Genomic DNA, 27244 nt, shown 5'->3' on the forward strand with positions numbered 1-27244 from the left:
GAACCTGAAATGAACTTCACCAATGAAAGAGAGATAACTGAAAAGAAGCAGCAGATGAGAATTGTCATGAGCTCCTTCTCAAGGCCCCTTTCACAACCAGACCTACAGACTCCTAGCAGCCCCTTCCCTGGAAAACACCTGCCACATTAACATACAGTCAGCCTGGACAAACTGAAAACCATGGTCATATAGATTTAGAGTCAGGGACATTGGGACCAGATTTAGGTCCACACTGGTAAAGTTGAAAGCATTATAGTCAAGGAGGGTAGAAAAAAGATGATTTGAAAACAAAAGGAGAAAATGGAATCAAAGAAAAAAAAGCCTGAGCCTGGAGTGAGGTTAAGGCCTAGACCACGTGAATGGTGGAGGGGGAATGGGGAACAGAAAGGGAAGCAGGGAAGGCTTTGCTTTGCTGCTGTCAGTTGGGACATTCCATTCAACTGCCCCTGGTGGACATTCCAGTCCACTGAGCATGCCCAGTTTGTGTGACTGACTTTCACCAAGCAGAACAGTTAACCACATCACCATAAAGGCTTTACCAACACCAGGCCACTGAAAACCATTCCCATATTTGTGATCAATGGACCCAAGTTTAAGGAGAGGAACTCCTTTGGTCTACAAAAATGGTCTGAGTCCCAGTCTCTAATTTCTTCCCTCTCAGATGCTCTGGTCTCCATCCAAGGGACAATATTTGGTGAGATGCAGCCATTTTGTTGGTCAGCAGGAGCTCAGAAGCAAGAAAATGTCATAGTGGTGGAATACAGCATCATCTTCCTCAATAGCAGCCCGTCGCTGGAGGCTTCCAGATCACGGTGCCAATCAAGCGGAGGAGGGACTCTCCTTTAGGAAACCTTATGTGAAACTTATGTGAGAAACTTGCCAACTTGCTTGTTCAATTTTTTTAGCCTTACTATTTCTGATACTTAGGTGCTTTCTCTTAGAGAGCCTGAAACAGCCAAGACATGACTCAGGACATGGAAGAATCCGTAGGTGAGCATCACGGGATCCAGAGGAGACAAGTGTTTTGTGTCTGTGCAGTCATATCTATATGTGGGGTGGGGGATGGTGTGGGTCATTATGGAAGATCTGTACACCTTAAAGATGTTATGAAACGGTACACCAGCATAAGGTTATTTCTTTCTACTCTCCTTTTATGCAAAAATAATAAAACCACATTGATTGTAAAGGGCCAATGATAGACTAGGAGCCTGAGAGATAATAAAAATATATAGTCTACCTGAGGAGAAAGTGGCTACAGCACAAAAGAAGTCTTTTGTTTAATCATAAATACTGGAAGAGTCTTTTGGAAATATTTTCCCCTAATTTCCAAGGATAGTTGCCTATCTGCTTTGCCAAAACACACTGTCCTAAAGGGCTCTGTGGCTTGACTTGGAGGCTTGCCTCCAAGAGTTTCTCTCTTGCCAACTTGCCATGTGGCCTGAAATTGCTTAGTTCCTTAGACTCTATTTTTTTTTTTCAGTTTGCCAATGAGCTTTATTCAAATACAAATATGCCTAGAAAGTGCAAGTCAAAATAATTTAAGTCATTATCAGAAAAAAGAAGTTTTGGGGCACCTGGGTGGCTAAGTTGGTTAAGAATCCAACTTTGGCTCAGGCCATGATCTCATGGTTCGTGAATTCGAGCCCAATGTCAGGCTCTGTGCTGACAGCTCAGCACAGATTCTGTGTCTCCCTCTCTCTGTGACTCTCTCTCTCTCTGTCTCTCAAAAATAATAAACATTTAAAAATTTTTTAATTAAAAATAAATAAATAAAAGAGAAGTTTCCATGAGTGTGGGACCAGAAGAGGGACCTGGTAAGGCTAGAAGTTTAGACAATGGGAAAGAGAGGTAGGCCAGAGGTGGTCAAAGTATGGAAAACAACATTGATGAGGTGCTGAGAGGAAGTGAAAGTCCAACAGCTATATCACACCATTGCCTTCTCACATTCAAGGGTGTAAGGGTTTCATCTCATGGCATCTGAGAGCTTAGCCTTGATGGGGAGCACGTATAGGGTGATACCTACATGACAGGGGAGATAATTAGCAATGTAGCAACTTTCATCTTCCCCTTCCCCTTTTATTCAGGTTTTGAAAAAAATACTAAGTATCTGCTATTAGCAAGTATGTCAAGTATATGAAATATGAATAAGACACAGCTCTTGCCATCAGAGTTGACAGTCAAGAAGAAGAGGGGCGCCTGGATGGCTCATTTGGTTAAGTGGCAACTTCAGCTCAGGTCATGATCTCGCTTTGGGCTCTGTGTGGATAACTCAGAGCCTGAAACCTGCTTCAGGTTCTGTGTCTCCCTCTCTCTCTGCCCTTACCCTGCTCGCTCGCTCTCGCTCTCTCTCTGTCTCTCTCTCTCTCTGAAAAATGAATAAACATTAAAAAAGAAGAAGAAGGGCGATAGGGGGCAAAGGAGAGAGGGAGGGAATGAGAGAGAGAAGGCAATAGAAAAAAAATATTCTGTAACTATTGCATTGTAATTAATAGGAGAGCATTTCAGCAGAGACTTAATTCTTTTTCTGTGCACTTTAGAGACTTTTGGAGATATTAACCTCACTCTAGGCATGCTGAACATAGAAGATAATATTAGTAAGGTAAGGAAAACAGAGAAAAATGTCTTTTGCATTTCTTTTTCTAGTCTAATTATTGCAACATTTCATATACCTCCTTCTTAGCCTTCACTTCCTCTCTTCTCTCTGGCTTCTTACGTGGCATTCAATCATTCGGAAAATACAGTTATAATGGAAGTCATTATAATGTTTAAACAATGGCATTTGTATTTGAGAAATCCAAGTATTCAATTATGGAAGCTAGCAAAAGAAAGCCCCTTTCCATGACCTTGAACCACAGATTTGGTACGAGGGGGACGTCAGACTCACAACCATGTGGATTACAGTCTCCTCCTGAATGAGCTCAGAGTTCCTATGAACATCCCAAGAGATCTCCCCTACTCATCTGTGATACTGTTTCACAATTAGAGATTTCTTTCTCTGGGATGTGAAGGCTTTCTTGGCTTCAACAACCTTTTGTAAAATAACATCTACCTCCAAGGACGCTTGTCTGGGAAGCAGCACACTAGATGCTTTCCAAACAATAGTGAATTAATTGTATATTATTCACTCCTCACACCTTTATGAGGTAGGTATAGCTGTTTCCATTTCACAGGTAAGAAGAGTGAGACCCAGAGCATTTACATGACTAGAACAGCAAAACTACATCCAAACACAAGCCTGTCTAACTTGAAAGGAAGGAAGGAAGGAAGGAAGGAAGGAAGGAAGGAAAAGAAAAGGGAAAAAGGAAAAAAAAATGCTCCTAGTCATGATTCAATGCAGCCTCTCTGTGAAGGGTGGGGCCTACATATACTTTTATCAGTGGTTCTCAACCCTGACTGTATATCAGAATCTCTTATGCAAGGGAGTTATTTCACACCTTCAACCTGGGCACAGTACCTCGAAGGCAAGGTGCTTGAGGCTGTGGGCTTTTCATAACACCGGTCTCTCATCTATCAAAGGCCGTGTGGCTACCTAAGGGATTTAGAAGAGACCTCTCACACAGCGCCTGGCCAAGCCCCATGATTTCCAAAGGCTAAGATCTGTCCAAAGGAATTCACAGCTTTCTCTCTATAAGGCAGAACTAAAGCCAAGGGTTTATGAATCTCTCTAAGGGTCTAGCTTCATAGCTTATCAGCCTCTTGGGGAATCACAATGTGCTCCTTATTACCATAGTCACTCCCTTGTGGGAGTAGTAGTTAGGGTAATGGGCATTTCCAGTCCCCGGAGGGCCCTACAACGGTGATTTTCAAGACTTTGATATGTTAGCTAAGCTGTCTCCACCTTCAGTTAGATTTCATCGAAGTATTGTTGTCAGGTTAAGATAGTTTTCAGAAAGAACTTTGCTTTACATATAAGCCTTCATTCCTAAAGTTGCATATTATGTTCAGAAAGCCCCAATTAAGATATATAAAATTCACCGTAAAGTAGAAATGCATTGCTCAGCTTGATGGTGTTATTCGTTTGGACTTCATCTGATTCCTTTAGTTTTGCAACTCAAATTTCTGTGCATTCGCTTGTATGTCCACAGGAAGACATTTATAGTCATCTCACTTCCATCATTCAGAATACTGACATCTTGGATGATGCAATTGTCCAACGGCTGATTTATTATGCTTCTAAGGACATGAGAGACAACACTGTAAGTTTTATTTTTGATGATGAATCCATGTCAGGGCCAGCAACAGGTCCTTAAGTGACATAACTGCATCCATGTAGACATTTATAAGCTTCTTGTACATTGCTGTCTGCACCTCAAATCACTTTCATTTGTTCATAGTATTATTACAATACCTATTATTTATCCCTTCACAGATAAGGAAACTGAGGCAAAGCTAAAAGAGACTTGAGAGATAATATTATCCATTCCACTCTTAGATGAACATATTGATGCTTGGAGAGATTTTATTTTCTTCAAAGTAACACAGCTATTGACAGAACAAGTAACTAGAATCTAATTTTTTTCCTTTCCATATGAATTGTGATTTCTTCATGTGCCTACTTATCTACATATGCTAGGCATTATATTTAAAAATTTATTTGTAGAAATAATTTGAGTCCTAGATGTTATTTTCTTCCAGAAAGGATTTTTTTACTTGTTATCTGTCAAGGGTACTAACAATCTATGATTAATTTCAGGACTTGAGATTTTGGAGAGGGGTGAGGGGAGGGAGGCAGAGCACATCTGTGAATCCAAGTTGGACTACAGTTCATGGAGGGCCAATTGAACCTTTAATTTAAATGCAGGTTTTTGGGGTCTTAGACCAAAAGATGAGAAGTGGGATGGCCGAGGTCTACCCATTTGTTGGTCCTAAATTCTGTTGATTCTTCCCAAAATACTGCAAAGTGGCCTCAAATATAGAACTTATGTCTCCAGATTCCCAATCTTTTCCTGATCTCAACTTAATAATTCATTCCACCCTATGTTGGGATGTTTTTATGAGTATACTTTTAAATATCTTGTCCAGCTCTTTTTATTTTCCTCAGCAGGAAAATTGATCATTGATCAAATTACCTAGTTGAGTATTACCAAAACCAGAAGTCCCTCCAAATATCCCCAGTATCAATGATACCTGGATCAGGACAATACTAAGACTCCAAACTCTAGACTCTTGGCCCCATTTCCCTTCCACCATTCCCTTCAGTCTTTCAACTGTAGTGATTCATCACTTAAACACAAAGCATAAATCCTAGGTTCATAGTGCCTAGCCAACTAGCAAAAAAACATATCTTGATCTTAAATTTACAAGAAATTTATTAAAACATAGTTTTAAAAATTCATTAAAATCACATCTGGGGGCAACTGGGTGGCTCAGATGGTTGAGTTTTCAACTCTTGATTTCGGCTCAGGACACGGGATCAAGCCCTCATCGGCCTCCTTGCTGAGCGTGGAGCCTGCTTAAGATACTCTCTCTTTCCTTCTGCCCTTTTCCCCTGCTCATGCTCTCTCTCTTAAAAAAATAAATAACTTCCATTTTGACAGCTACTGACCATTACTCTAAAGGCTTCTGCCCTGGAGTAGTAGCAGCCTGTTCTCTCTATCCCAAGGCCAATATTAGCTAGACTGTTACCTCTCTGCAAACTCACTCTGCTCTTTCTCTAGTTGTTATTATTATTTTCCTTTTCTTTCTCAGATCCTCAGAGAAACCAGAATGCTGGCAGGTGAGGTTTTGGTGTCTCTTGCTGCACATGATTTCAACTCTGTGATGTATGAAGTCCAAAGTAACTTCAGGATACTGGAGCTACCAAATGAATTCATTGTGCTTGCTTTGGCTGAACTGGCAACAAGCTACGGTATGGAGGGAATAACTTCCACATTTTCCTGGGAAACAACTACCCTGACTAATTGTCTAAAACCAAATGGCTGCAAACAGCAGAAAGGAGAACATATATCCTTTCTGCTGTACTAAAGAATATCAATAGCAGGGTTTAGGCAGCTGTTGCTGAGCATAGGTGAGCCTGCTGGCCCACCGGCAGTCCATGCTGCTCTGGATTTGGCTAGACTCCCTTCCACCCTCACCTTCCCTTTCACCTGGCTTTGTTTTGGCCAAAGCCCTTTTCCCACATGGCACGTTCCACAAACCACTGGACACTTACATGAACTAAGGGTTTGTTATGATTTTTTTCTACACCATTTTACTTACCAGATATTTTATTTGTTTGTTTGTTTGTTTACTTATTTATTGAGTGTCTATTACCTATGCTAGGCCTTGGGGATGTAGGAAACTTCTGGTGGGAGAGATGGACATTAATAAAATATTCAAACAAGCAATTGCTACCAAGATACAGGTGCAAGTGACTTCATAGCTTGCACCTTATTTTAAACCAACTGCTCCTTGATTCTCTAACTACAGCCAGGCATTAGGGCAAGAGAGGGATACAGGAGGACATCTTCCGGCTGCCCCTTGTCTGTGTCACCCATGCAGCCTTAAAATGCTTGTTGCTGACACGAAGAGCCACAGAACATCCCAGTGAGAGGATAATGCTTTTCTCCTCTTGCACCCCTCTTGGCAGTGACCCAGAGTATTCCCTTCATGATGATGACCCTGCTCACCATGCAAACCATGCTCAGGCTGGCCCAAGAGGAAAGAATGAAGGAAGTTTTCTGTATTGGTGGGTATCCCTATGGTTCCCTCTTTATGAAGACCACACTATGAATTGAGCAAATGTTTAATTTTCCTTTCACTCTAGTTACGCTCTTTCTAATAATAATAGCTACCATTTACTGAGTGCCTACTGCATAGGAATTTCTCTCTCAATCCTCACAGCAATTATAATTCTCTCTCTCAGTCCTCAAAGCAAGGTAAGTACTATTACCCCCTTTTACAGATGAGAAACTGAGGGTCATAGAAATTAAACAATTGCCTTAAAGTGGTGACAGTCAATGTGATGGAGAGGTAGCATTCATGTCTATGTGTCCACCCCATCTATACTCTTTTCACTGCCCTAAAGGGCCTCCACTTCTAGCCTCCTTCTTAGTTCCATCATGCTTTCCCCACAATAGTTCTAGGAGCTCACCAGCTCTTAGCAGTAGACTAAATTTTGACATCTCTTTATAATGCAATATTGTAATAATGATAAGTAATCAAACCAGTCAAAATACAAGCAATCATAAAATTAAGGAAAATAGGTAAACAAACTATGGGTTACAAATCTCCTCTCCACCCCAAGCTGAAATACATCTATAGTAATCAAGAGTCTACAAAGAAAAACATGCTCTGGAATTCCTAGGAAAAAAACATTTACAGCACAATGAGGGGCTTCTTGGATGAGGCTGGAGACCTAGACTTCTCTGTCTGATCATCCACTGAACCATCAGGTGATTCTTCCCTCTCTCAATCTCATTTTCACCCTAAACACATTAAATAAAGTGATTACTAAGATCCCTCTCACCTCTGACACCCCCAACACTACTACTTGGTAATATTTAAAAGCCCATGGTGTCAGGAATGTCACCTTTACCTATCAGCCAAGTTTTTTCTGCTCTGTTTTGTCTATTTCTTCTTGTTCTGTCTTCAGTGAAGGCGACATTTGTATCTGATACATATGGAGAATTTACTATGCGCCTGAGCAATGCTTTGGGTATTTTAAGATTATTGTTTCCTTTAACCCTACAAAAACCCCATTAGGTAAGTAACATTTTTCCTCCATTTCATAGATGAGAAAATTGAGACATAGAAAGGTTAACCACTTGCCTGCAGTCACAGCTAGTGTGTGGCAGAGCCAAGATTTGAATTGAGACAGTCTGGCTCAAGGACTTAAGCAATTACACTAGATTAGCCCACTTTCCAATACTTTTTATTTTCCGTACTTACTATCACAGCTAACATTGTGTTCTTGCAAATAAACTTTGGTGCCTGTAATAGCATTTCTATCTGCAATATCAACAACCAACAGGGAAAAGGAAATAAAATTAGAAATCATCATGGCATTGAATAAGGGATTCTCTGTCTTTGTGTTATAAAGTTATCTAGGACCCTTTGGTCCTAAAGCAATTTTTGCCTGTCTGCCGCTAAAGAACAGGTATAAAGTTCTGTAGTCATCCATCCATTCATCTAGCTCTTCATTCAATCAGTCAGTAAGCAGACGTTGTGCTCATTGTTTCAGATACCATTAATAGATAAGACATCCTTTTTTTCTTGTTGTTTATAGGCCAGTGCAAGACAAACACACACACCCACACACGTACACAATTATGACAAAGCATAGCAGGAGATTATCGGTTTGATGAGAATGTGAATTAGCCAATAAATGGCCAGCTCTAAGATACTCGGGATCTTTCCAGAGTATTCTTTGCATGTGAAGTATAATTAAGGAGTAGACCATGAATTTTCTTTATCATCTAGTAAAACATGAGGGCTGAAGAAACAAATAATATTATTTAATGCAGTCGACGCAAGTATGTATAGGTTGGTGGTACAAATATTTTTCAGGCCCAACATTATTTTTTGAAGGGAAACAGACACATGGAAATACATAGAAATCAGAAGTGTACAGGTTGATGAATTGTCACAAAATGAACATACTGCCACTTAGGTTAAGAAGTGGGACATTACTAATACCCCAGAAGCCACCTCATCTTTTCTCCCAATCATCACCATCTTCATCCTCTCCAAGGGTAACCACAACCCTGACAACCATAGATTAGTTTTGTCTGTTTGTGAGATCCTACATATTGTTGTGTGAAACTATAGTCCACGTTCACTTCTGTACACTACTACATGTCTGTAGTACAATTCTTCCACCCTACCTGTTGGCAGATATTTAGACTATCTCCTGTTTGAGGTTATTACCCCAAAAAAGTGAATTTGAACATTCTTGTATAAGATTTCTAATTCCTATATAGTTGTGTAGCTAATGACTATAAACTTAGGTGTGGAATGTTTGGGTCATGGAGAACACATATTCAACTTTGGTAGATAGTGTCACACAGCTTTCTAAAGTGTTTATATCAGTTCATGCTCCCCTCAGTGTATATGAAAATACCAGCTGCACTTTAGTCTTACCAACATTTAAAATTGTCTGAAATTTTAGCAATTCAGAGGGTTTGTTCTAATATCTCATTATGGTCTTAATTTGCATTTCACTAATGTGGCTGAATACTTTTTATATGCTTATTTGGTACAGTCATAACATTTTATAGAAACTATTACACATTTGTTAATCATCAGCACACTCTTCTCAAATTATTTTATGGTCCCTCCCACCTTTAGATTTTTCTCAGTCTGTGGTTGTTTTTTAAATGCAGCCCTTGAGAAGTTCAGCAAGGCCATTTACAAGTACGTCAACCACTGGAGAGACTTCCCGTATCCCAGATTGGATGCCAACCGACTCTCTGACAAGATCTTCATGCTGTTCCGGTATATAATGGAGATGTGGGTCCCCATTACCTCACCCGCGCAAGTGAGTGGCGACCTCAACATGCCTCAGGCTAGCTCTCCTTCCATGCTGGTTGAACTTGCTCTACTCTTTCTGACACGATAATTAGTCTCAGTTGTTTTGGAAAGCTATGAGTTGTGATTTATCAGGTTTATCATATCTTCTTGTTTTTCCTGTTTCAAATCACTGTTTATTCATTATTGAACTAATGTTTATTGAGTCCCCATGACATATCAGACACTGTTCCACATGCTGGAGATACAGCAGGGGTCAAACAGACCAAAATCACCACTCCCATGGAACTGACATTCCCATGTACAGAAAGAACAATAAATCACTGAAAATGAGTAAAATATATTGACAGTTACTTCATGCCTTATATATCATAACCCACATTTGGGTTGAGTTGTTGACTAAGAAAAGCAAGAGCCACAGAAATTTACTTTGTCAATGTAGATGACAATGAAATAAAATAACATCTAAAGAATGTGCTTCAAAATATTGTAATATCTTGCACAGAATAGGTAACAAAGTGCATTCACATATAATCCCATGCTTATTGGTATAATTTTTAAATGTAGGCTAACTTAAATCCTTTTTAGGTCTTTTATGGGTATAAAATATATATAATGTATATATTATAAAAGATGTAACACATAGCTTTCTCTAGTTCAGTTTGTTTTCTATACTTTAAGCTACCAAAGCATTTATTTTTTTAACACGCTGGGGTAGTTAAATCATTAGCAAACATGAAACTTTTAAAATAACCTATAGAAGTCTTTTCTTTAAGGCACCTAAAAAAACAAAATTCAATACAAATTTGCCAAGCACTTTCCTAGCTTCCCACAGGAAGAGTGAGACAAGTGACAAGAAGGTACACAAAGTAATAAGGAAACACAGAGAGAGAAGCACTTAACTCCTGTGGTGAGTACTGGAAAGGCCGTGACATTGAAACTGAGCTTGCAGCCTATAAAGACATTCAGTGCAGGCAAGATCCATTCCCTAAAGAGGCAACAAAGCCCACTGAAGCATAGGCTGAGACGAGATAACTTGCACACTTGAATGAGTCCAGTGGGAGAAAGGAAGGGGAGAAGAGAAAGGGGAATATAAAAGGGCAGAAATAAGTGAAACCAGAAAGGTGGTCTTGGCCACATAATGAGGAGCCTTGAATGCTACACAGGAGCTTGGACTTTTTTTTTAATAGGAAATGAAAGACCTTTCAAAGGGTTCTAAGCAAGGAATAATTTTTGAGAAGCAAAGGGAGATCCATGGAGTCTATTGTTTCAGTTCTCAAACAAGAATAATCTTGAAAAGTGTCCATTGCTTGGAAATGCTCTATTGCTTAAAAGAATCGTCCAGCTGACACACAGTTGAGAGAAATAAATGGTTGTTATTATAAGCCACCAAGTTTCGAGATGCTTTGCTGTATGACAAAACTTAGCTGACAGACAAAATTCATCATATAATATTAGGTAGAAAAAGTAGAATGTAGAACTTTAAAGAATGGCATCAATTAAAAAAATAAAATGTATGAAGAAAATATAGAAAAGAAAATTTCAAATAAATAAAAATCATATTAAAATACACTGAACAGTGATTATCTTTGGGGACTACGGATACTATTAGCAAAGTGAATATTGTGTTTTTTTCTTCATCATAATTTTGTGATTTCTAAACTTTAGTAATCAACCTATTTACATTTATATTTTATACATGTTCATTTTTGTGTGTCAATAGAAGCCAGATTATAATGGATTGAGGAGTAAGTGAGAAGTGAGAAGTGGAGATAGCAAATGTAGACCTGTCTTTCAGAGAGCTTTGCTTTTTTGTTTGTTTGTTTGTTTGAGTATTTATTTAAATTTTAGTTAGTTAACATATAGTGTAATAACATATAGTGTAATAGTTTCAGAAGTAGAATTTACAGATTCAGCATTTCTACTTTTTTAAGGAAAGAAACAGAATTGGGGTCTAGGAGTCCAAGAATTGTTTTAATATGAGGGAAATTTTAAATTTGTTAGCATATTGAAAGATAGTGACTATTAAAGAAAGATTTAAGAAAGCTTTTCTTAAGAAAGAAATGGGGAGAGAGGGAAAATACTAAAATGAGTAACAGCATAGATGTAGATGTAGATATAGCTACAAATACAAACATAAACATAACTGTCTCATGCGATGATCTTAACCTAACCATTATGTGAAGGAATCTTTCTTGGCTGAAAACAGTGAGGAAAGTTCTTGGGGGGGGGGGGGGGAAAGCNGTGGAAAGCTCCTGGTGTTCTGAGAAATGTACAAAAAGCATAGTGAAATATTACAAGTGGTATTTGTTTGCTGTCTCTGCAGACTTTGGCCATCGTTAAGGCGCACGGTCCCACAGTGAGCCTGCTGCTTCATCGGGAAGACCTCTGTGACTACGCCCTGGACCAGGTACCCTGGCTCCTGAACCAGTATAAAGACAAAGAGATCGATTTCCACGTCACTCAGGTAAGAGCCACGCCCTAAAGGAACTGATTCACAGTCTACTGGTAACCATCCTGGAAGACAGTAAATCTCAAGAGGCCCTGGGGAACTGAAATACTGGTCTGGGCAGCTGAACTTAAATACTTTTTGAGGACTAGGAAGTAGAGAAGAGGTTAACATAGCTGGGTGATGGACTTTCCAAAAAGAGATTAAGAATTTTCTTTTCCAGCTGCTGAGGCACTGAATTGCTAAAGAAAACTGGTAACTGCAGGAAGGGTATGGGTTCGTTCGCCTCACAGACCATAATTATTTGTCTTCCACATCCTGTGCTACTGCTTCACGGGCAGCCTCCAACTAATGTTTGAGAGCTTCCATTCTAGAGTCTGAAACAAATCCTGACCGCGGTGGTCCTTTATGACGTTGCCCTTCCAAAGGGCTTGAGAAAAACCATCTTCGTCAATTTACTCCACCAGGTAAGAAAATCCTGCTGTCAGATCTGATTGTTTCATTTTCACTGGGTTTCTGTTGTTAACATCTCCCTCCTGGTTCTTCTTTCTCATTCAGGTGTGCAGCGTTGCAGAGCCTCCAGTAAAGGAAAATGAAATCGAAGCTTCAAGCTGTTTCCTCATTCTAGGTAGGACCCAGCATCCAGAGGGTTTTTAATAAAAATGTCTCCCAGCAATGATGACAATGATGATGAAGGATGTGCAAACTATCACATGAGTTATTTTGCACGCACACAACATTGCTCCAAACTCACAGTATTCTGTGCCTCTCCCTAGCCTACCTGTTTCCAAGAGAAGCCTAACAGGTAGGGGAATCAATCATCGTGGTTTCCCCTCAAGTCCTTTACTTTCAGTTCTAAAATCCGAAAATTTCCGGACATATTTTGAGGATTAACCCCTTTCCAGATACATGGTTGACAAATATTTTTCCCATCCCATATGTTGCTTTTTCGTTTTGTTCATGTGGTTTTTTTCTGCTGAGCAGAAGATTTTTGGCTTGATATAGTTCTGCTTATTTATTTTTGCCTTTGTTGCTTCTGCTTTTGGTGTCAAATCCAAAAAATAATTTCCAAGACCACTGTCAAGGAGCTTTTACCACCTGCGTTTTCTTCCAGGAGTTTTATGGTTTCAGGCCTTACATTCATGTCTTTTTTTTTTTTTTTAATTTGATCTTTGTATACGGTATAAGGTAAGGATCCAGTTTCATTCTTTGGCATGTGGCTATCCAGTTTTTCCAATATGATTTATTGAAGAGTCTAACCTTTCCCTAATATATTTTTTGCTCCTTTGTCAAAAATTAATGCATATGCATGGATTTATTTCTAGGCAAGCAAGAGTGAATTGGGAATCCTAGAGATAGGAAATGCTTTTTTCTTGGTATTTGAGATTATTTGAAACTGTGTCAAGCCCAAAATCATGCTTTTTTCCCCCTGGTTATCTCTTAGTATCTATTCCTCCTTCTCTCTCTCTCTCTCTCTCCCTCCCTCACTCTTTCCCTTTCCTTCCTGCTCTCACATCACAGTCCCAGTCATTGTCTGGTTAGAATACCAAGAACGAGTTGTAGAGGAAGCACCAAGGTCTCAGAGCCAGTATATAAACTGTGTTCCAACACAGACCCTGAGAAGTAAGGACAAGAGCAATCCCATACCTCCCATACACCTCCCCTCCCCCAAATATGTCATTTCTATTACTTCACTACACACCTTTCTATTATGTCCTAGGTCTTTTCTAATTGATCCCCTTATTTTTATTTTTTCCTCTGTTCTGTGGTCAATGTAATTAACTGTTTTACTTTATCTCTGATCATTGTGAACCTAAACTGCTCTACTCCAATCAGGCTTTCTCTGTCTCTCCTGCTTCCTGCCTTACCCATGTAGCTCTCTAGTTCCACAACTGGTGAAGCATCACTCCAACCTCTGCCTCCATGTTCACAAGACATTGTCCCATGTCTCCTCTCTTTTCCTCCTCTCTTGAATTAGGACCCACCCTAATAACTTTATCTTAATTGGATTCCATTGTAAAATACCTCATTTCCAAATAAAGTCATATTCACAGGCATGAACAGATGTGGACCTAAGTATATAAATCTCTCTTAGTGACCCAATTGCCTAATTCTGTAGCGCTAAAGATGCACCGATGGCATAAACTCTAATTACCAACCTAAGAGTCACTGTGACAATCTTCATGGAATTCTCCTTTTTCCATTCACAAGTATTTTTCCCTAATGTGAAAAATGAGTTCTTGTGACTCCAGCATTTTTTCAACTTTCAGCCCATTCCAACCCTGCAGACCTGATGGAATTTTTTGATGAACAGTTGAGAAGTAATAATGAAACCATTCGAACGGGAATCTTGACTTTGTTAAGATCAGCTATCAATGCTGAGGGTAAGCAAAGGGATGAAGCCACTGGGGTTTATCTTGTGCCAAGAAGCAAACTGAAGACCATGCATTCTCTAATTCTATTCTATGTCTTTGAGGTTGTTTATCAATGATCACATTCAAGTGAAGCTCTGTCTTCTCTGTCATCTACAATCTATTAATTTTAAACAGGCATTTTCAATTACCTCTCTTCTTTCATGATATTTATGGATATACCTAGTTGAGAAGGAGAAGTAGAATACTTGAGAATCAAATTTAAAATTTGAAAGATCTAGTAAGTTGGTTAAGTGGCCAAATAAATAGGGAGTAGGTGGGACAGGATGCACAATATTCTAGAGATTAGTACATTTAGAAAAGGGCAGAATTTAATGAAATATCATATTTCATTAATGCCAAGCAGTATATACTTTCATGATATTGGAGTGCATCTCATAATTGATAGCATCTTTAATTATAATCAGCCACTCTAAGGGGGTTTTGGGTACAATATAAAATAATGATGTCTATAGAATTGATGATATCATGGATTCAATAAAATATGAGAATTCATTTTTGCCCTACATTATAATATTTTTAAAAATTAAGTTAGCCCTGAGACTTACTGAAGACTCAGCAGACAAGAAATATAAAATATTCTCACAAAATGTAAAGCTAATCCATTGAGCATGACATATTGAATCCACTTTGGAACCTAACATTTTAAACAAGATGAAACCAAATACAATAGGGAGCAAAGAGAGCAATTAGCATCTTTTAAAAATTGGAAGAGAGTAAGAGAAAATTGAATAACATGAAATGCTGTGGACAAAAGACTTTGCCATTATGTACCATAACTCTAATGGATTTTCATCTGTTCTAGAACATACTGTACTCCTACAGAACCCAGTCTCTTAATTTCTCTCCCTGTCTTTCAGAGCCCAAATTGAGGGATCACATCACTTCAATTGAAAGAACAGTCAAAGTTGTCATGGGTGACCTCAGTATAAAAGTAAGAGAATTAACGGGGGCTTTGATTTTGGATGATGTTTTAGGAATTAATGAAATGGTTTTGATTCCTTCAGAATCTACTTATGAGATTGCTTTATAAAGAGCTCAGTGATGAATTCTATTTTTAGTAGAACTCCATCTTTCCCTGAAAGATAAACTATATCAAGTTAACTTCTAAAGTACATTCAGTTCAAGGGCTTCTCAGTAGAGAAAAAAGATTTTTGCCTAGAGCATCACAGAGCTATGCTCTTCAAATAGTTTTAAAATTGCTAATTATAAAAATAACATACCTTTCTCCAAAAATATAATAGCCCCTAAACTTGGTTTTTGTTTTTGTTTTTGTTTTTGTTTTAGCTTAGATATCCTATTTTCCAACCAGGGAGCACCTAGAGAAAGTCTTGAACATAGTAGATTGCACAATATTTCATGATTATTTGATTAAAGTATTCCATATCAGAAAAGATATGTAACTTGTACTGGAACAAATTTAAAAACTTGAAATTATCGTATTTTTTAAATTAAAACCATATTTTGTTTGGATCAAAGCCCTATACAGAAACCAATGAAAAGAAGAAAATTCCCCTAAGAGACTTTGGTCTACAGTGATTATAACAAAAGTTATGCAGTAAATAACAAAAATTATGCTAAGCAAAATAAGTCAGTCAGAGAAAGACAAATACCATATAATTTCACTCACATGTGTAATCTGAGAAACAGAACAGATGAACATAGGGGAAAGGAGAGAGAGAGAGAGGCAAACCAGGAAAGAGACTCTTAACTATAGAGAACAAATGGAGGGTTCCTGGAGGGGAGGTAGGTAGGGAAATGGGCTAAATCTGTGATGGGTGTTAAGGAGGGCACTTATTGTGATGAGCACTGGGTGTTATATGTAAGTGATGAATCACTAAATTCTACTCCTAAAACCAGTATTACCCTATATGTTAACTAACTGGAATTTAAATTAAAAATTGAGGAGCACCTGGGTGGCTCAGTGTATTAAGCATCTGACTTTGGCTCAGGTCATGATCTCACAGTGGGTTCGACCCCCGTGTCGGGTTCTGTGCTGACAGCTCAGACCCTAGAGCCTGCTTCAGATTCTGTGTGTGTGTCTCTCTCTGTCCCTCACCTGCTCACACTGTGTTCTCTCTCTCTCTCTCAAAGATAAATAAACATTAAAAAATTTTAATTGAAACAAAAAATAAATACTAGTTAATAAATAAACAGTGGTTACATAGAAAAGCCTTGCCCAGTAAATGGCCAAGACAATTGAAAAATTACTGAAAGTTTAGGGTAGAATAAAAGAGGACAGAAACTTTAAGGAAGTCTAGCTCTCCGGGCAAAAATAGAAAATTTGTAAATTTTTTTCCTCACTTAGGTAGACTACTAGTACCTTTATGCTTATTGCTAATTGCTACCATGTGGCCCTAACTCCCTATTCAAAATTATTCTTTCTTTCCAATTCTCCAGTAAAACACCCATTCAGTAAAGAATTAGATCTGAGCTTACTTTCCCCCAGGGAAGCAATCCAATAAGCAAACTTAATTATTTAAACATTGTAATACAGGTTTATAATCCCTTGTTCTAATCCCTAGGGCCAGATACGTTTCAGAATTCACAACCTTCCTGATTTTAGAAAAACATTACTGTGACAGGAGTCACAAAGAAACTCGTTAATATCTGCAAGAAAATATATGCATATTCACACTGCATTGAATAAGTAAAGACTACAAATAGTTTTAAAACAGGTCAGCTGGGTTTTGCCACCAAATGAGTTAGTGCTAAACACAAGAAACAGAATTCCAGTTTCCAGGGTTTTTTGGGTTTTGAAATGGTAGGTAAAGGATTGTAGATCTGTAGTTCAACTTGCTGTCTTTCATTGAGAATTTTAAAGGCAAGGCATGTTTTTAGCCCACAGTACCAACATTTCATCATCTATAGCAATAGAGGATATGTGTTGGGAGCTAAGGAGAAAGATTTTGGCTGCAGAGAGCTTTTCCCAAACATTGAAGAAAAAACAAAAACAACAAAACAGAAAACTAAAAAGGGGCACCTGCGTGGCTTAGCCAATTAAGCATTCGACCCTTGATCTCAGCTCAGGTCATGATCTCACAGTTCATGACATCAAGCCCCAAGTCAGGCTGTTTACTGATAGCACTGAGCCTGCTCGGGATTCTCTCTCTCCCTCTCTCTTTGCCCTTCTCCTGCTCATGCACTCATGTTCTCTTTCTCTCTCCCTGTCTTTCAAAATAAGTAAATAAACATTTAAAAAAAGAAAGAGAGACTTTCCTGTAACCCTCAAATCATAAGCTATAGCTTACTTCCTGCTCCATCTATTTATAGTACCATCATTCAATTTCTACTCCTTTTTGGAAAGTTCCCACTAAATAGGAGAAACTAAATTTATATTCGGCCCAATGTAGTAAAATGTTGCAAATACATTTTCCTGATTCTAGGTGAGGAATTCCACTCTCCTTCTCATCCAAACCATGTGTGAAAAATGCTACATTGAAGCCCGGGAAGGGTGGCCACTGATTGATTACATCTTCTCCCAGTTTGCCATGTCCAACCAGAATCTGGTATGAGGAAGAGGGTGCAGTTTTGAAAGCTATACTGTAACAAGGACAGTTGACTCAATTGGCTTTGTTTTGTTTTGTTTGGGTTTGGTTTGGATTGGTTTGGTTTGGTTTGGTTTGGTTTGGTTTGGTTTGGTTTTAATGGCTGGGGCTCAATTCAATGACTGATTTAGAAGTTACATTTCAATCTTATTATTCTATCACTTTTATTGATAGATTTTTCAGCCTCTAGTGTTCTCAGTTCTCTTTCACTGATATCACTTTCAACTTATGATGAACCCAAGGTAGGTGAAATCATAGTTTTCCCTAAGGAGGAGACAGCCTGCCCTCAAAGGTCTGGGACAGGGGTGGAGAAAGTGAATTACTTCAGAGAGAACAAGAGACACCCACGCCTGCTGCGCTGGGGTTGACTTCCTGAAGAGTATGTGGGTAAGATCTCTGTGATCTTAGCAAGACCACAACAGCTGAAAGTACAGTCCACTCCACTAGGAAGCAGTGCCTTTGAAAATTTTGCCCCAGAGAAAATGGCAAAGGGCTGAGGAAGAGAGAGAATATCTGCAGTTCAAGGATGCTCACAATTTTTGCTTTTCTGTTTTATCCAGCAGGGTTTTTTTCTAACCCATTCCTCCAAGGAGCACTTTAAAACAGAAATTAGATACTGAAGACCAAGGTTTCTGGGTTCCTTGAGCCCCTTAATTTGAGTCACTGCATCCTCCACCCAAGTCTGAGAACACATCCAAGTAAAGTCAGAGGGAATCGGCAGACAGAACGGACTATCAACAAGTCACCTGTGGGGCGCCTGGGTGGCTTAGTCGGTTAAGCATCCGACTTTCGCTTAGGTCATCATCTCGCGGCTCGTGGGTTCGGGCCCAACGTCGGCTCTGTGCTGACTGCCAGCTCAGAGCCTGGAGCCTGTTTCAGTCTGTGACTCCCTCTCTCTCTGACTCTCCCCTGCTCACGCTGTCTCTCTCTCTCTCTCCTAGAAATAAATTTTTAAAAAATATTAAAAAAAAAACCAAGTCACCTGTTTCATCTTTCTTGAAGGAAAAACCAATGAAACCTAATTCTCATGAGGAGGAAGAGGGAGAGAAATCTGTTCAGGACATAAGCCTTGAGGTCTTAAAAACCCTAGACCCACTGGTCATTGGAATGCCCCAGGTAAGGGGTCTTTTGTCACCACTGACAGTTTCTTTAATCATCTTTCTAAAGCTCTGACCATTTAGGAATAACGACATGAATTTGTACTTCATGTGTCATCAGCTTTTTGATGCTCTCACTAGAGGAAGTGCATTACTATGCTCGGTGCCCAAAACATAGTAGTTTCTCAAAAACAGGTGTTGAAATTAATTCATGATCTCATATCTGGATAACCAATGACAGTTTACAAGCACCGTAATATATTGTTTCTCTTCTCCCCCTAACATATCTAGACATAACATTAAGTGATGCCTGGAGATTCTGATTCAGTGAGTGCTAACCATTCCCCATTCATCTGGGAATGTGTTGAAAACACACATTCTCACACTTCACCTGAGGCTTAAGAATAATCTTCACCTTAAGGGGAGGAGCCTCGGAATCTGTATAATCTGTATTTTCCGTAAGCAAAAATAACCTGAGAAAGGAGTCACAGGCCAGAAATGCATAGCACAGATAGGAGACAATCAACAGACCAATTTAAGTGGATCAGAGTTTCATCTAGGATGGTATTTTAAGGTGTGATTCTTGGATGATCTAAAATATTTATTTAAAATGCAGATCTCAAGGCCATACCCCAGACCTACTGAATCAACATTCTGGGCAAAAGCCCCATGAATCTGCATGCAAATAAGTACCACTATTTCTGATGCATACTAAGTTTGAAACATTTCAATCTAAAAGTAAATGATGAAAAGAAGTCTAGGACCATATTCTCATGGGTCTAAAATGCCAAGTCCCTACCTTGTGTTAGATAGCCATTCAAAATGTGAAGCAAAGGCTAAACATGTAAAATGATAAGTTTAGGGGTGCCTGGGTGACTCAGTTGGTTGAGCATCTGACTTCAGCTCAGGCCAGCTCAGGCCATAATCTCACGGTTCTTGGGTTTGAGCCCCACATTGGGCTCTGTGCTGACAGCTCAGAGCCTGAAGCCTGTTTCAGAGTCTCTGTCTCCCCCTCTCCCTGTCCCTTCCCCGTTCATGCTCTGTTTCTCTGTCTGTCTCAAAAATAAATAAACATTAAGAAAATTTTTTAAATGATAGCTTTAAGAAATCAGTGTGTTTACATGGGAATCGACTAAGAGCAAAAAGAGGGAGCCTGAGATCAGATCCAACTCACAGGAATGGGAGCAGGGTCATGAGAGTAGGAAAGAGATATGGAAGGGCATGGAAGATCTTATGATGAAAAAAGGACAGGGCTTGGTGATGAAATCTGGGTGACAAGAACAAGGGAAGAATCCATGTTGACACCTAGGTTTCCATCATGGCAAGGGAGTTTTCCAGAGAACATGAAACAGACTGACTATAGAAACAGATGTTCCAGAATTCCAGAGCAAGAAGGTCAGCACCTGGACCACAACAGTAGAGCAACCCATTCACTATCTGTTCCCAATCATCCTTTCTTGGAGCAGTTCATTCCAGTGTTGGAGTTTGGGGATGTATACAGCTTATTCTGGGTTGTCACATTGATAAGAGGCTTTGTGGCACTTGGTGAGTGGACCCCAGGGATGCTAGATTTCCTGCATTTTGTAGAACACTGCTTCACAATGAAGGGTTGTCTTGCCCCAAATTCCAGCAGCAAACCCTGTAGAAATTAGCTACAATTAGCACCTGAAAATGAATATGCTGCACAGAGATTTTATATAATGGCTTCACTTTGATTTGGTCTAAGGAGCGGAAAAAAAAAAAATAGCAAGTGAGAGAACCTACTCTAAATCAGAGGGAAATACAGAATGAAGACCCAGGAGAAATCATGGAAAAGAATAAGCAATTCTTGCATTGTGCCTTGTTTTCCACAGGTGCTATGGCCAAGAATCCTGACTTTTGTTGTACCTGTAGAATATACAGGAACTTTGGGCTACCTGTTTAATATCATCAGAAGCTTGATTATGGCAGAGGAGAGGAAGAAGAACAATGCCCAGGAGTCAACAGCACTTGTCATCTCTACAGGAGCTGGTGTGTACATTCAAAAACAAAGGAAAACACTTCTCTTATGAGACAGTCATTTCCAGAAAGGCTACCATGCCTTGACCATAATGCCCAACCCCAATCTGAATTTTTCTAGCCCCTACAGCAATAATGAAAATCGCTTTCTCTTTCTAGTGAAACTTCCTTCACCACAACAGCTACTGGCCAGGCTTCTGGTGAGTGAGTTACAAATAAATAATCCTGGTTAGATTTAAGCCAATATAGATCATTGAGTTCTTTTCGTTTGTTTATTTATTTTTTAGAGACACAGGGAGACAGAGTTTGAATGGGAGTAGGGCAGAGAGAGAGAGGGAGACACAGAATCTGAAGCAGGCTCCAGGCTCTGTGGGCTGTTAAGCACAGAACCCAATGCAGGGCTTGAACCATGAACCATGAGACCATGAGCTGAAGTCAGACACTTAATGGACTGAGCCACCCAAGCAACGCATAGATCATTCAGTTCTAAATAAATGTTAATAAAAATTACACAGCAACTCCCAACCAAAAGGAACACTAGAAAGGCATAATAAATGTTCTGCTACACTAATGACACTCATTAAGATTGCTGGCAAGATTATCTTCTTACTCTGAAATGCTTATTAAACTTAATTTATTATTTTTAAATAAGCATGGACTGAATTTGATCCATAAGTACCATTCAAACAAATTCCACATCTATTATTTAGATTTCCTTCTTTCCCCCATAGACTGGGGAACCTAAATCTAGATCTATTATTTAGATTTCCTTTCTCCCCCACCCTATATGTATCATTTGCTCCAAATATCATTTCTACAGGCCCTTATTTAATTAGTAAATATATCTACATGTTGGTATCCACTATTTATTTTTGGTCAGTGGTTTCTATATATTTTTTCACCTTTATCCTCAGATGAAAATTGGGGAGGATTGTCTAAGCATTAGCTTTGTTCTGAAATAAGTAAGAAAAGACTGATGATTTGTTAAAATTTTGTCTACTGCAGGAATCAAGAGTATCCAGGATAGTGATAAATGGAAAAGGCGGGTAGGACTTTTAAATACCCCTGGATTTGATTCGCCTTTTATCTTCCATTTTTCAGGTAATATCTATACTCACCAGTTTAGGGAAATTGCATGGCGCTGGCGCAATAGGACTGTTGAAGATACTGCCTGAGATAATTCACCCCAAATTGGTAGACCTATGGAAAACACGCTTACCTGAGCTCCTGCAGTGTCTGGAAGGTATGAGGCATTGGGATCCAGTCTTCATCCGAGGAGGCAAGAACACAAAGAAACAAGGCACCACTTTTCTGTCTGAAACCATAGTTGCTCATTTTAGGCAGTTAAAACAATGAACTTTACATGAGAGGCAGACAGCTACATTTTTTCCTTGACTCCTGATGTTCTATTTCTCTACCAAATACTTGTACTACAGGAGGATCTGGCGGGGAACATTCTTAGCAGGAACTTTCACTTTTGCTCTGGTCTTTTTCTTGTATTTAGAGACCCCCTTTTGGTATTGTTCTAATAAGTTATTACTATTTAAGTTAGAATATTAAAATATAGTCACTTCAGTAGTTACTCTTGAAAGTAGCAAAAAGCCTAAATTTTTATCATGGATTGAAGACTTTCCACCCACCTGACTAGCACTTAAAGCTGGCAACATAGTAAATTTCATCTGAAATAATCATCCTGTGTAAAGCTTGAAATGGGGCTCCAGCATCAATTTTTTTCAATTTATTGCATCAATTTCTGTTTCTAGGAAAGAACACTAGCATCGTGCTATGGGAAACCATGCTGCTTCAGGTAAGGGTAACTTCTAGGCTAATTGTTCATGATGATTTTATCAATCATCTCGAGTTACCCGTCTTCACTAAAAAGATCTCAATACTGAAGGGCAGCAAGCAATATTTCCTTTCCTTAACAAAAGGACTAGAATGTTAGAAGTGCTCACTTCAGAAGTACAGTCTTTATATCACCATAATTTGAATAATCTTAAATCTTCAATCTGATTAAGAGTTTCAGATAGTTTTGAAGATTTCACTTACAAATATTTGTCTCTGTGTCTTTCTTAAATCTTCTCTAATTTTCAGTTTTTCTTCTCCTTGTAATTGCATTCTTTTACTGTTTATATAAAGAAATGCAAATCAACATAATTTCCACTTCTAGGCTTCTAAATATAACTGTTTCCTCCTCTTTCTGTTTCTCACTGTATTTTTCCTGATTTCTACAAGTCAAAGGACCACATTATACCAGTTTTCCAGAAAAAAAATCTCTCATCCATAAACTTGTTGGACCTTTGCAACTGAACAGTGCCACAGATAGTGACAAATCCCCCAAACGGTAAATTGCAGGTGGGAGTTGGATATTGACTCTACAGAGAGAATTCTGATTTCAGGAGCCTCCAGGCAGTCAAAGGGTTTGTAGGCAGGGAGCTTTTAATCTAGCAGGGTCTCCATTCAGAACCCACCCACACAGAAATTAACTATGGCTTCTTAAAAAGGTCAAGTTTTAGTGACCTTTCCACATTACCTCCATGTCCCATCACCGCCCCTTCCAGAATCAGAATCTCTAAGACTGGTTCTTGAGAACTGTGTGTTTTAAAGACTCCCACAAGTGATTCCTATCTAGTATGAGATTTGAAAGCAACTGCTCTACTCTCCTGTCCTTAATTCTAGGATCTACCTCTCCTCCTAAATTCAGTCTTCTTTTATCTTCCCCCTTTTCTTTCTCAAAATTCCTGCCCTATTTCCCTCCACTACTTTTTTAAAGTAACTATTCTTACTAGGAAAGAAGGTTCTTTTTCCAGAGGGAAGCCTTGAGAACATCCCTTTCCCTCTTCCAATCCCAAGGGTGCTTCCATTTAGTCTTCTTCTTCCCAAACTGTTTGCATGTGCCTTCTTCTCTTAGACTTCCAAAGTTGTTTAATTTCTTCTCCTCAAAGGACCCATTCACTGAATTAGTTTCTGTTAAGAAAATACATAGAAATCTTCATTGGCTTTGAAATTAAATGTCCTTTTCTAAGCTTAAGGTAAGGAAAACACAGGAGAAATAATAGACTTTAGAAATTACAATGGATTTTATTCTCCAAAAAGACAAAAACACAATTTTATGTATTGTTCAATGAAGAAGGACATAGGTTCAGATGACTGACTGAGGCCCTGGCTCAGAACAATTGGTGAAACCAGGAATATTTAGTTATTAGAATTGAAGTTAGCAAAATGTACTTGTACATTTAATTGGTTCTTCAAGACATTTTAATTCTTTATTCAAAAGCTGTCCCTTTCTTTTAGTGTATAATAAAACAAACTAACATTGACAAATGGAGTGTTCCAAATCTGTTTAAAACTTGAAAAATGTTAACTTTAAGTTTCAGAATGGATTAGCTTCTATTTTAAGCCTTACAGCAATTTTTACTTAAGAGGAAAAGGAAGGCTACATGGAGTTGCTTCCACATTCTGTGCAACTTGTTCTTAAAGGGAATTCAGAACATAACAGAATACAGCTATTACAATAAAGGGACACCTGGCTGACTCAGTCTGAGGAACTTGTGACTCTTGATCTCAGGGTTGTGAGTTTGAGCCCCACATTGGGTGTAGATGTTCCAAAAAAGAAACCCAATAATTAAATAACCTTTAATAAAATAAGAGGAAAAGTTCCAAAATGACCAACTTTTTTGAATGGGAAAATGAACAATCTCATTCAATATATATCCATACTTTGAAAAATTAAGGTAACAAGAAAGTACATTAAACAGTTGTGTTCATGTCTAACTTCCACTCCCTGCAACAGCTGCTCAAAGAATCTTTATGGAAGATCAGTGACATAGCCTGGACCATTCAACTGAGTCGAGATTTCAACCAGCAAATGGACAGTTACAGCAACACCTCCCTTGAGAAGGTTGGTTTTTCAACTGAGGGACTTTACTTCCTACTTCATAACCTAAAATGGCTGTTCAACTTCCAACTTGTCTGTACTACCACCAAAAAGAGGCAGAAATTGCTAGAAAAGTGCTATCTTCCCTTCACCACAAATTGGACCAAAAATTATTCATAGGACAGCACCTATCTGTATGGAAAACTGAGTAGTATGGGGCCTTTGAGATAGATATGCACCTAGCTGAAATTCAGGTGTTCTGTTTTAAAGAAGGAAGAAAAATAGATAATGAAGGAAAATAGTAGTCCCTGTCACAGTACTGATTTAATGTCAGCTCATGTATTGGTGTCCTTTGTGCCACTTTTGTGAGGTGGGCTACAAGAAACCATCTACTACAATTTAACAAAAACTTAGAACTAAAAGAATGCCCAAAGACCAGACCATTCCTTCTTCTATTCCCAGATGGCTTTTACCTAACCCTCTGAGTTGTAATCATCCATTCCAAAAGGGATTTAAATCCAGCTTCTGCTACTTATTACTTGTGTAACTGTAGGTAATTACTTAACCTCTCTGGACCCTCAGGATATTCATCTAAAATGGAAATCATACCCTGCTCTGAGAATTATAGTGTTATAAGGGTTCAGTGAGATAAAATATATAAAGTGACTGGTGAAGTGACTGGCCCAAGAATTGTGCTCCATAAAAAGTAGATCAAAGTTATCATTATGGTTATATCATTTCTAATGTTTTTTCCTGGGAAAACATTTCCTAAGTCATCAGTTCTAGTATTAAGTATCTGTTCCAACAAATTATTTACTATCAACTTTCAACTGTCCTATGCAATATTCAAAGTCCCTCTCATTGATTGATTCTCTGATTTGGGACAGTACTGATTCTCCAGATTGGCCTACCAAGCCTGCAGACACACTCATCAGGAAAATTTGGTGAGCAATGCCTCATATTCTCGTATATGAACTAGACTTGTGCATCTTAAGTAATGCCGTTCATCTGACACCTTCCAGACTCACGAGATGAGTCCAAGGAGTGGTAGCATGGGTAGGCAGAGCAGTTGAAGCTGTTAAATGGCTCTCAGCCATTATACGTAACAACAGGAAAGTAAGAGTGTACCAATTAGCTTTAGCTGCATAGCAAACTACCCCTAGTGGCTTAAAATAGTAGTTATCTACTTAGATTACAATTCTGAAGGTTGACAGTTTGGGCTGAGCTCAGGGGGGAGGGGGACAGTCATCTGATCTCAACTAGTCTCACTGGCATATACTGGGCATTAGCTGGTCTGTCTGCCATGATGTCAAGTAGGACAACTTGTTTCTGATCCTTGTGGGCTCTCATCCTCCAGCAGGCCAGCCCAGGCTTGCTCTCTTCATTGTGGCAATGAAATATACAAAGTCTCTTACTTCTGCCACATTCTATTGGTCAAAGCAAGTCACAAGGCCAGCCCAGATGTGAGGAGTGACAAAACAGACTGTTCTTAATAGAAGAAGTTGCACACTCTCCTAGTAAGGAGGCACCAATAGAGGTGGGATAGAAAGGTTCTGGCTGTTTTTGCAATTGACCACGTTTTTCTCCAGTTCTGAGATTCTGATTTCTGGGCTTCCTTGCCAAGTCTCAAAGGAGGAAAGCACAATACACTGAATCTGACCAACATCAGCAAAGAAGCAACAGGTCAATATTACTGAGAGGCCCTGAGGCCAACCCTGTACACATAAGTCCCCTTCATAATATCATTTTTTTTCCCCTGCAGCATAGGACTTTTCCAGACTCCTTCCTGTCCTTTCTCCAAGGTAGAGTTAAATGCACTCTAGCAGCTTTGGCCCTAGCTAATATTTGTTCCTCCATGGTATACAGTTTTTCTTGTTATAGTTCTATTATCATGGGGGACTCTTGCCTGGAAATCTAAGAGTGCAATGGGTGCTACCTCATCAGATTCCTACTCGGACAGTTGTTCCACCAGATCTATCACCTCATGTAGCCCCCCATCCCTAGCTGGACTCATCTGCACAATTTCTCTTGAATGTACTAATATAACTCTATTAGTTACTACTAGTTCTTCCTTTCTGACAGTGCCATAAGTTCCCTTTGACCCATAATGACCACTCAATCACTACAATCCTTCAAACCCTACAGAGTCCTTGGAATGAACCTGCAACTGGCCAGGTTTCTCTACTGTATGTGACAAGATGGACATTTTATTTATTTTTTAATGTATTATTTATTTTTGAGAGAGAGAAAGAGAGAGAGATGAGGGGAGGGTCAGAGAGAGAGTGAGGTATAGAATCCAAAGACAGTTTCCAGGCTCTGAGCTAGCTGTCAGCACAGAACCCGAAGCGGAGCTCAAACCCACGAACTGCGAGATCATAACCTGAGCCAAAGTCAGA

The 27244-nt window shown here is 39.0% G+C and overlaps 1 protein-coding gene across 3 annotated transcripts in view; it reads left to right on the top strand.

Moving 5' to 3' along the window:
* The first annotated feature begins 512 nt into the window (after positions 1-512).
* Positions 513-27244, top strand: part of MROH2B (maestro heat like repeat family member 2B) — a 59705-nt gene continuing 32973 nt past the window's right edge. Inside the window, exons 1-18 of one of the 3 annotated variants that reach the window (XM_077763443.1) lie at positions 513-990; positions 2538-2599; positions 4086-4196; positions 5689-5848; positions 6569-6667; positions 9303-9457; positions 11774-11914; positions 12271-12363; positions 12455-12524; positions 14167-14280; positions 15189-15262; positions 17715-17837; positions 18879-18992; positions 20827-20983; positions 21131-21171; positions 22073-22214; positions 22735-22778; positions 24765-24872. In XM_077763443.1, coding sequence (XP_077619569.1) covers positions 963-990; positions 2538-2599; positions 4086-4196; positions 5689-5848; positions 6569-6667; positions 9303-9457; positions 11774-11914; positions 12271-12363; positions 12455-12524; positions 14167-14280; positions 15189-15262; positions 17715-17837; positions 18879-18992; positions 20827-20983; positions 21131-21171; positions 22073-22214; positions 22735-22778; positions 24765-24872 — 1836 coding nt within the window. In that variant the 5' untranslated portion in view covers positions 513-962. The remainder of the gene's footprint in view (positions 991-2537; positions 2600-4085; positions 4197-5688; positions 5849-6568; positions 6668-9302; positions 9458-11773; positions 11915-12270; positions 12364-12454; positions 12525-14166; positions 14281-15188; positions 15263-17714; positions 17838-18878; positions 18993-20826; positions 20984-21130; positions 21172-22072; positions 22215-22734; positions 22779-24764; positions 24873-27244) is intronic. The other 2 variants (XM_077763442.1, XM_077763441.1) reach the window with 2 other exon arrangements.

This window comes from Crocuta crocuta, unplaced genomic scaffold, assembly GCF_008692635.1.
Source record: "Crocuta crocuta isolate KB4526 unplaced genomic scaffold, BGI_CrCroc_1.0 scaffold4, whole genome shotgun sequence".
Taxonomy (NCBI): Eukaryota; Metazoa; Chordata; class Mammalia; order Carnivora; family Hyaenidae; genus Crocuta; species Crocuta crocuta.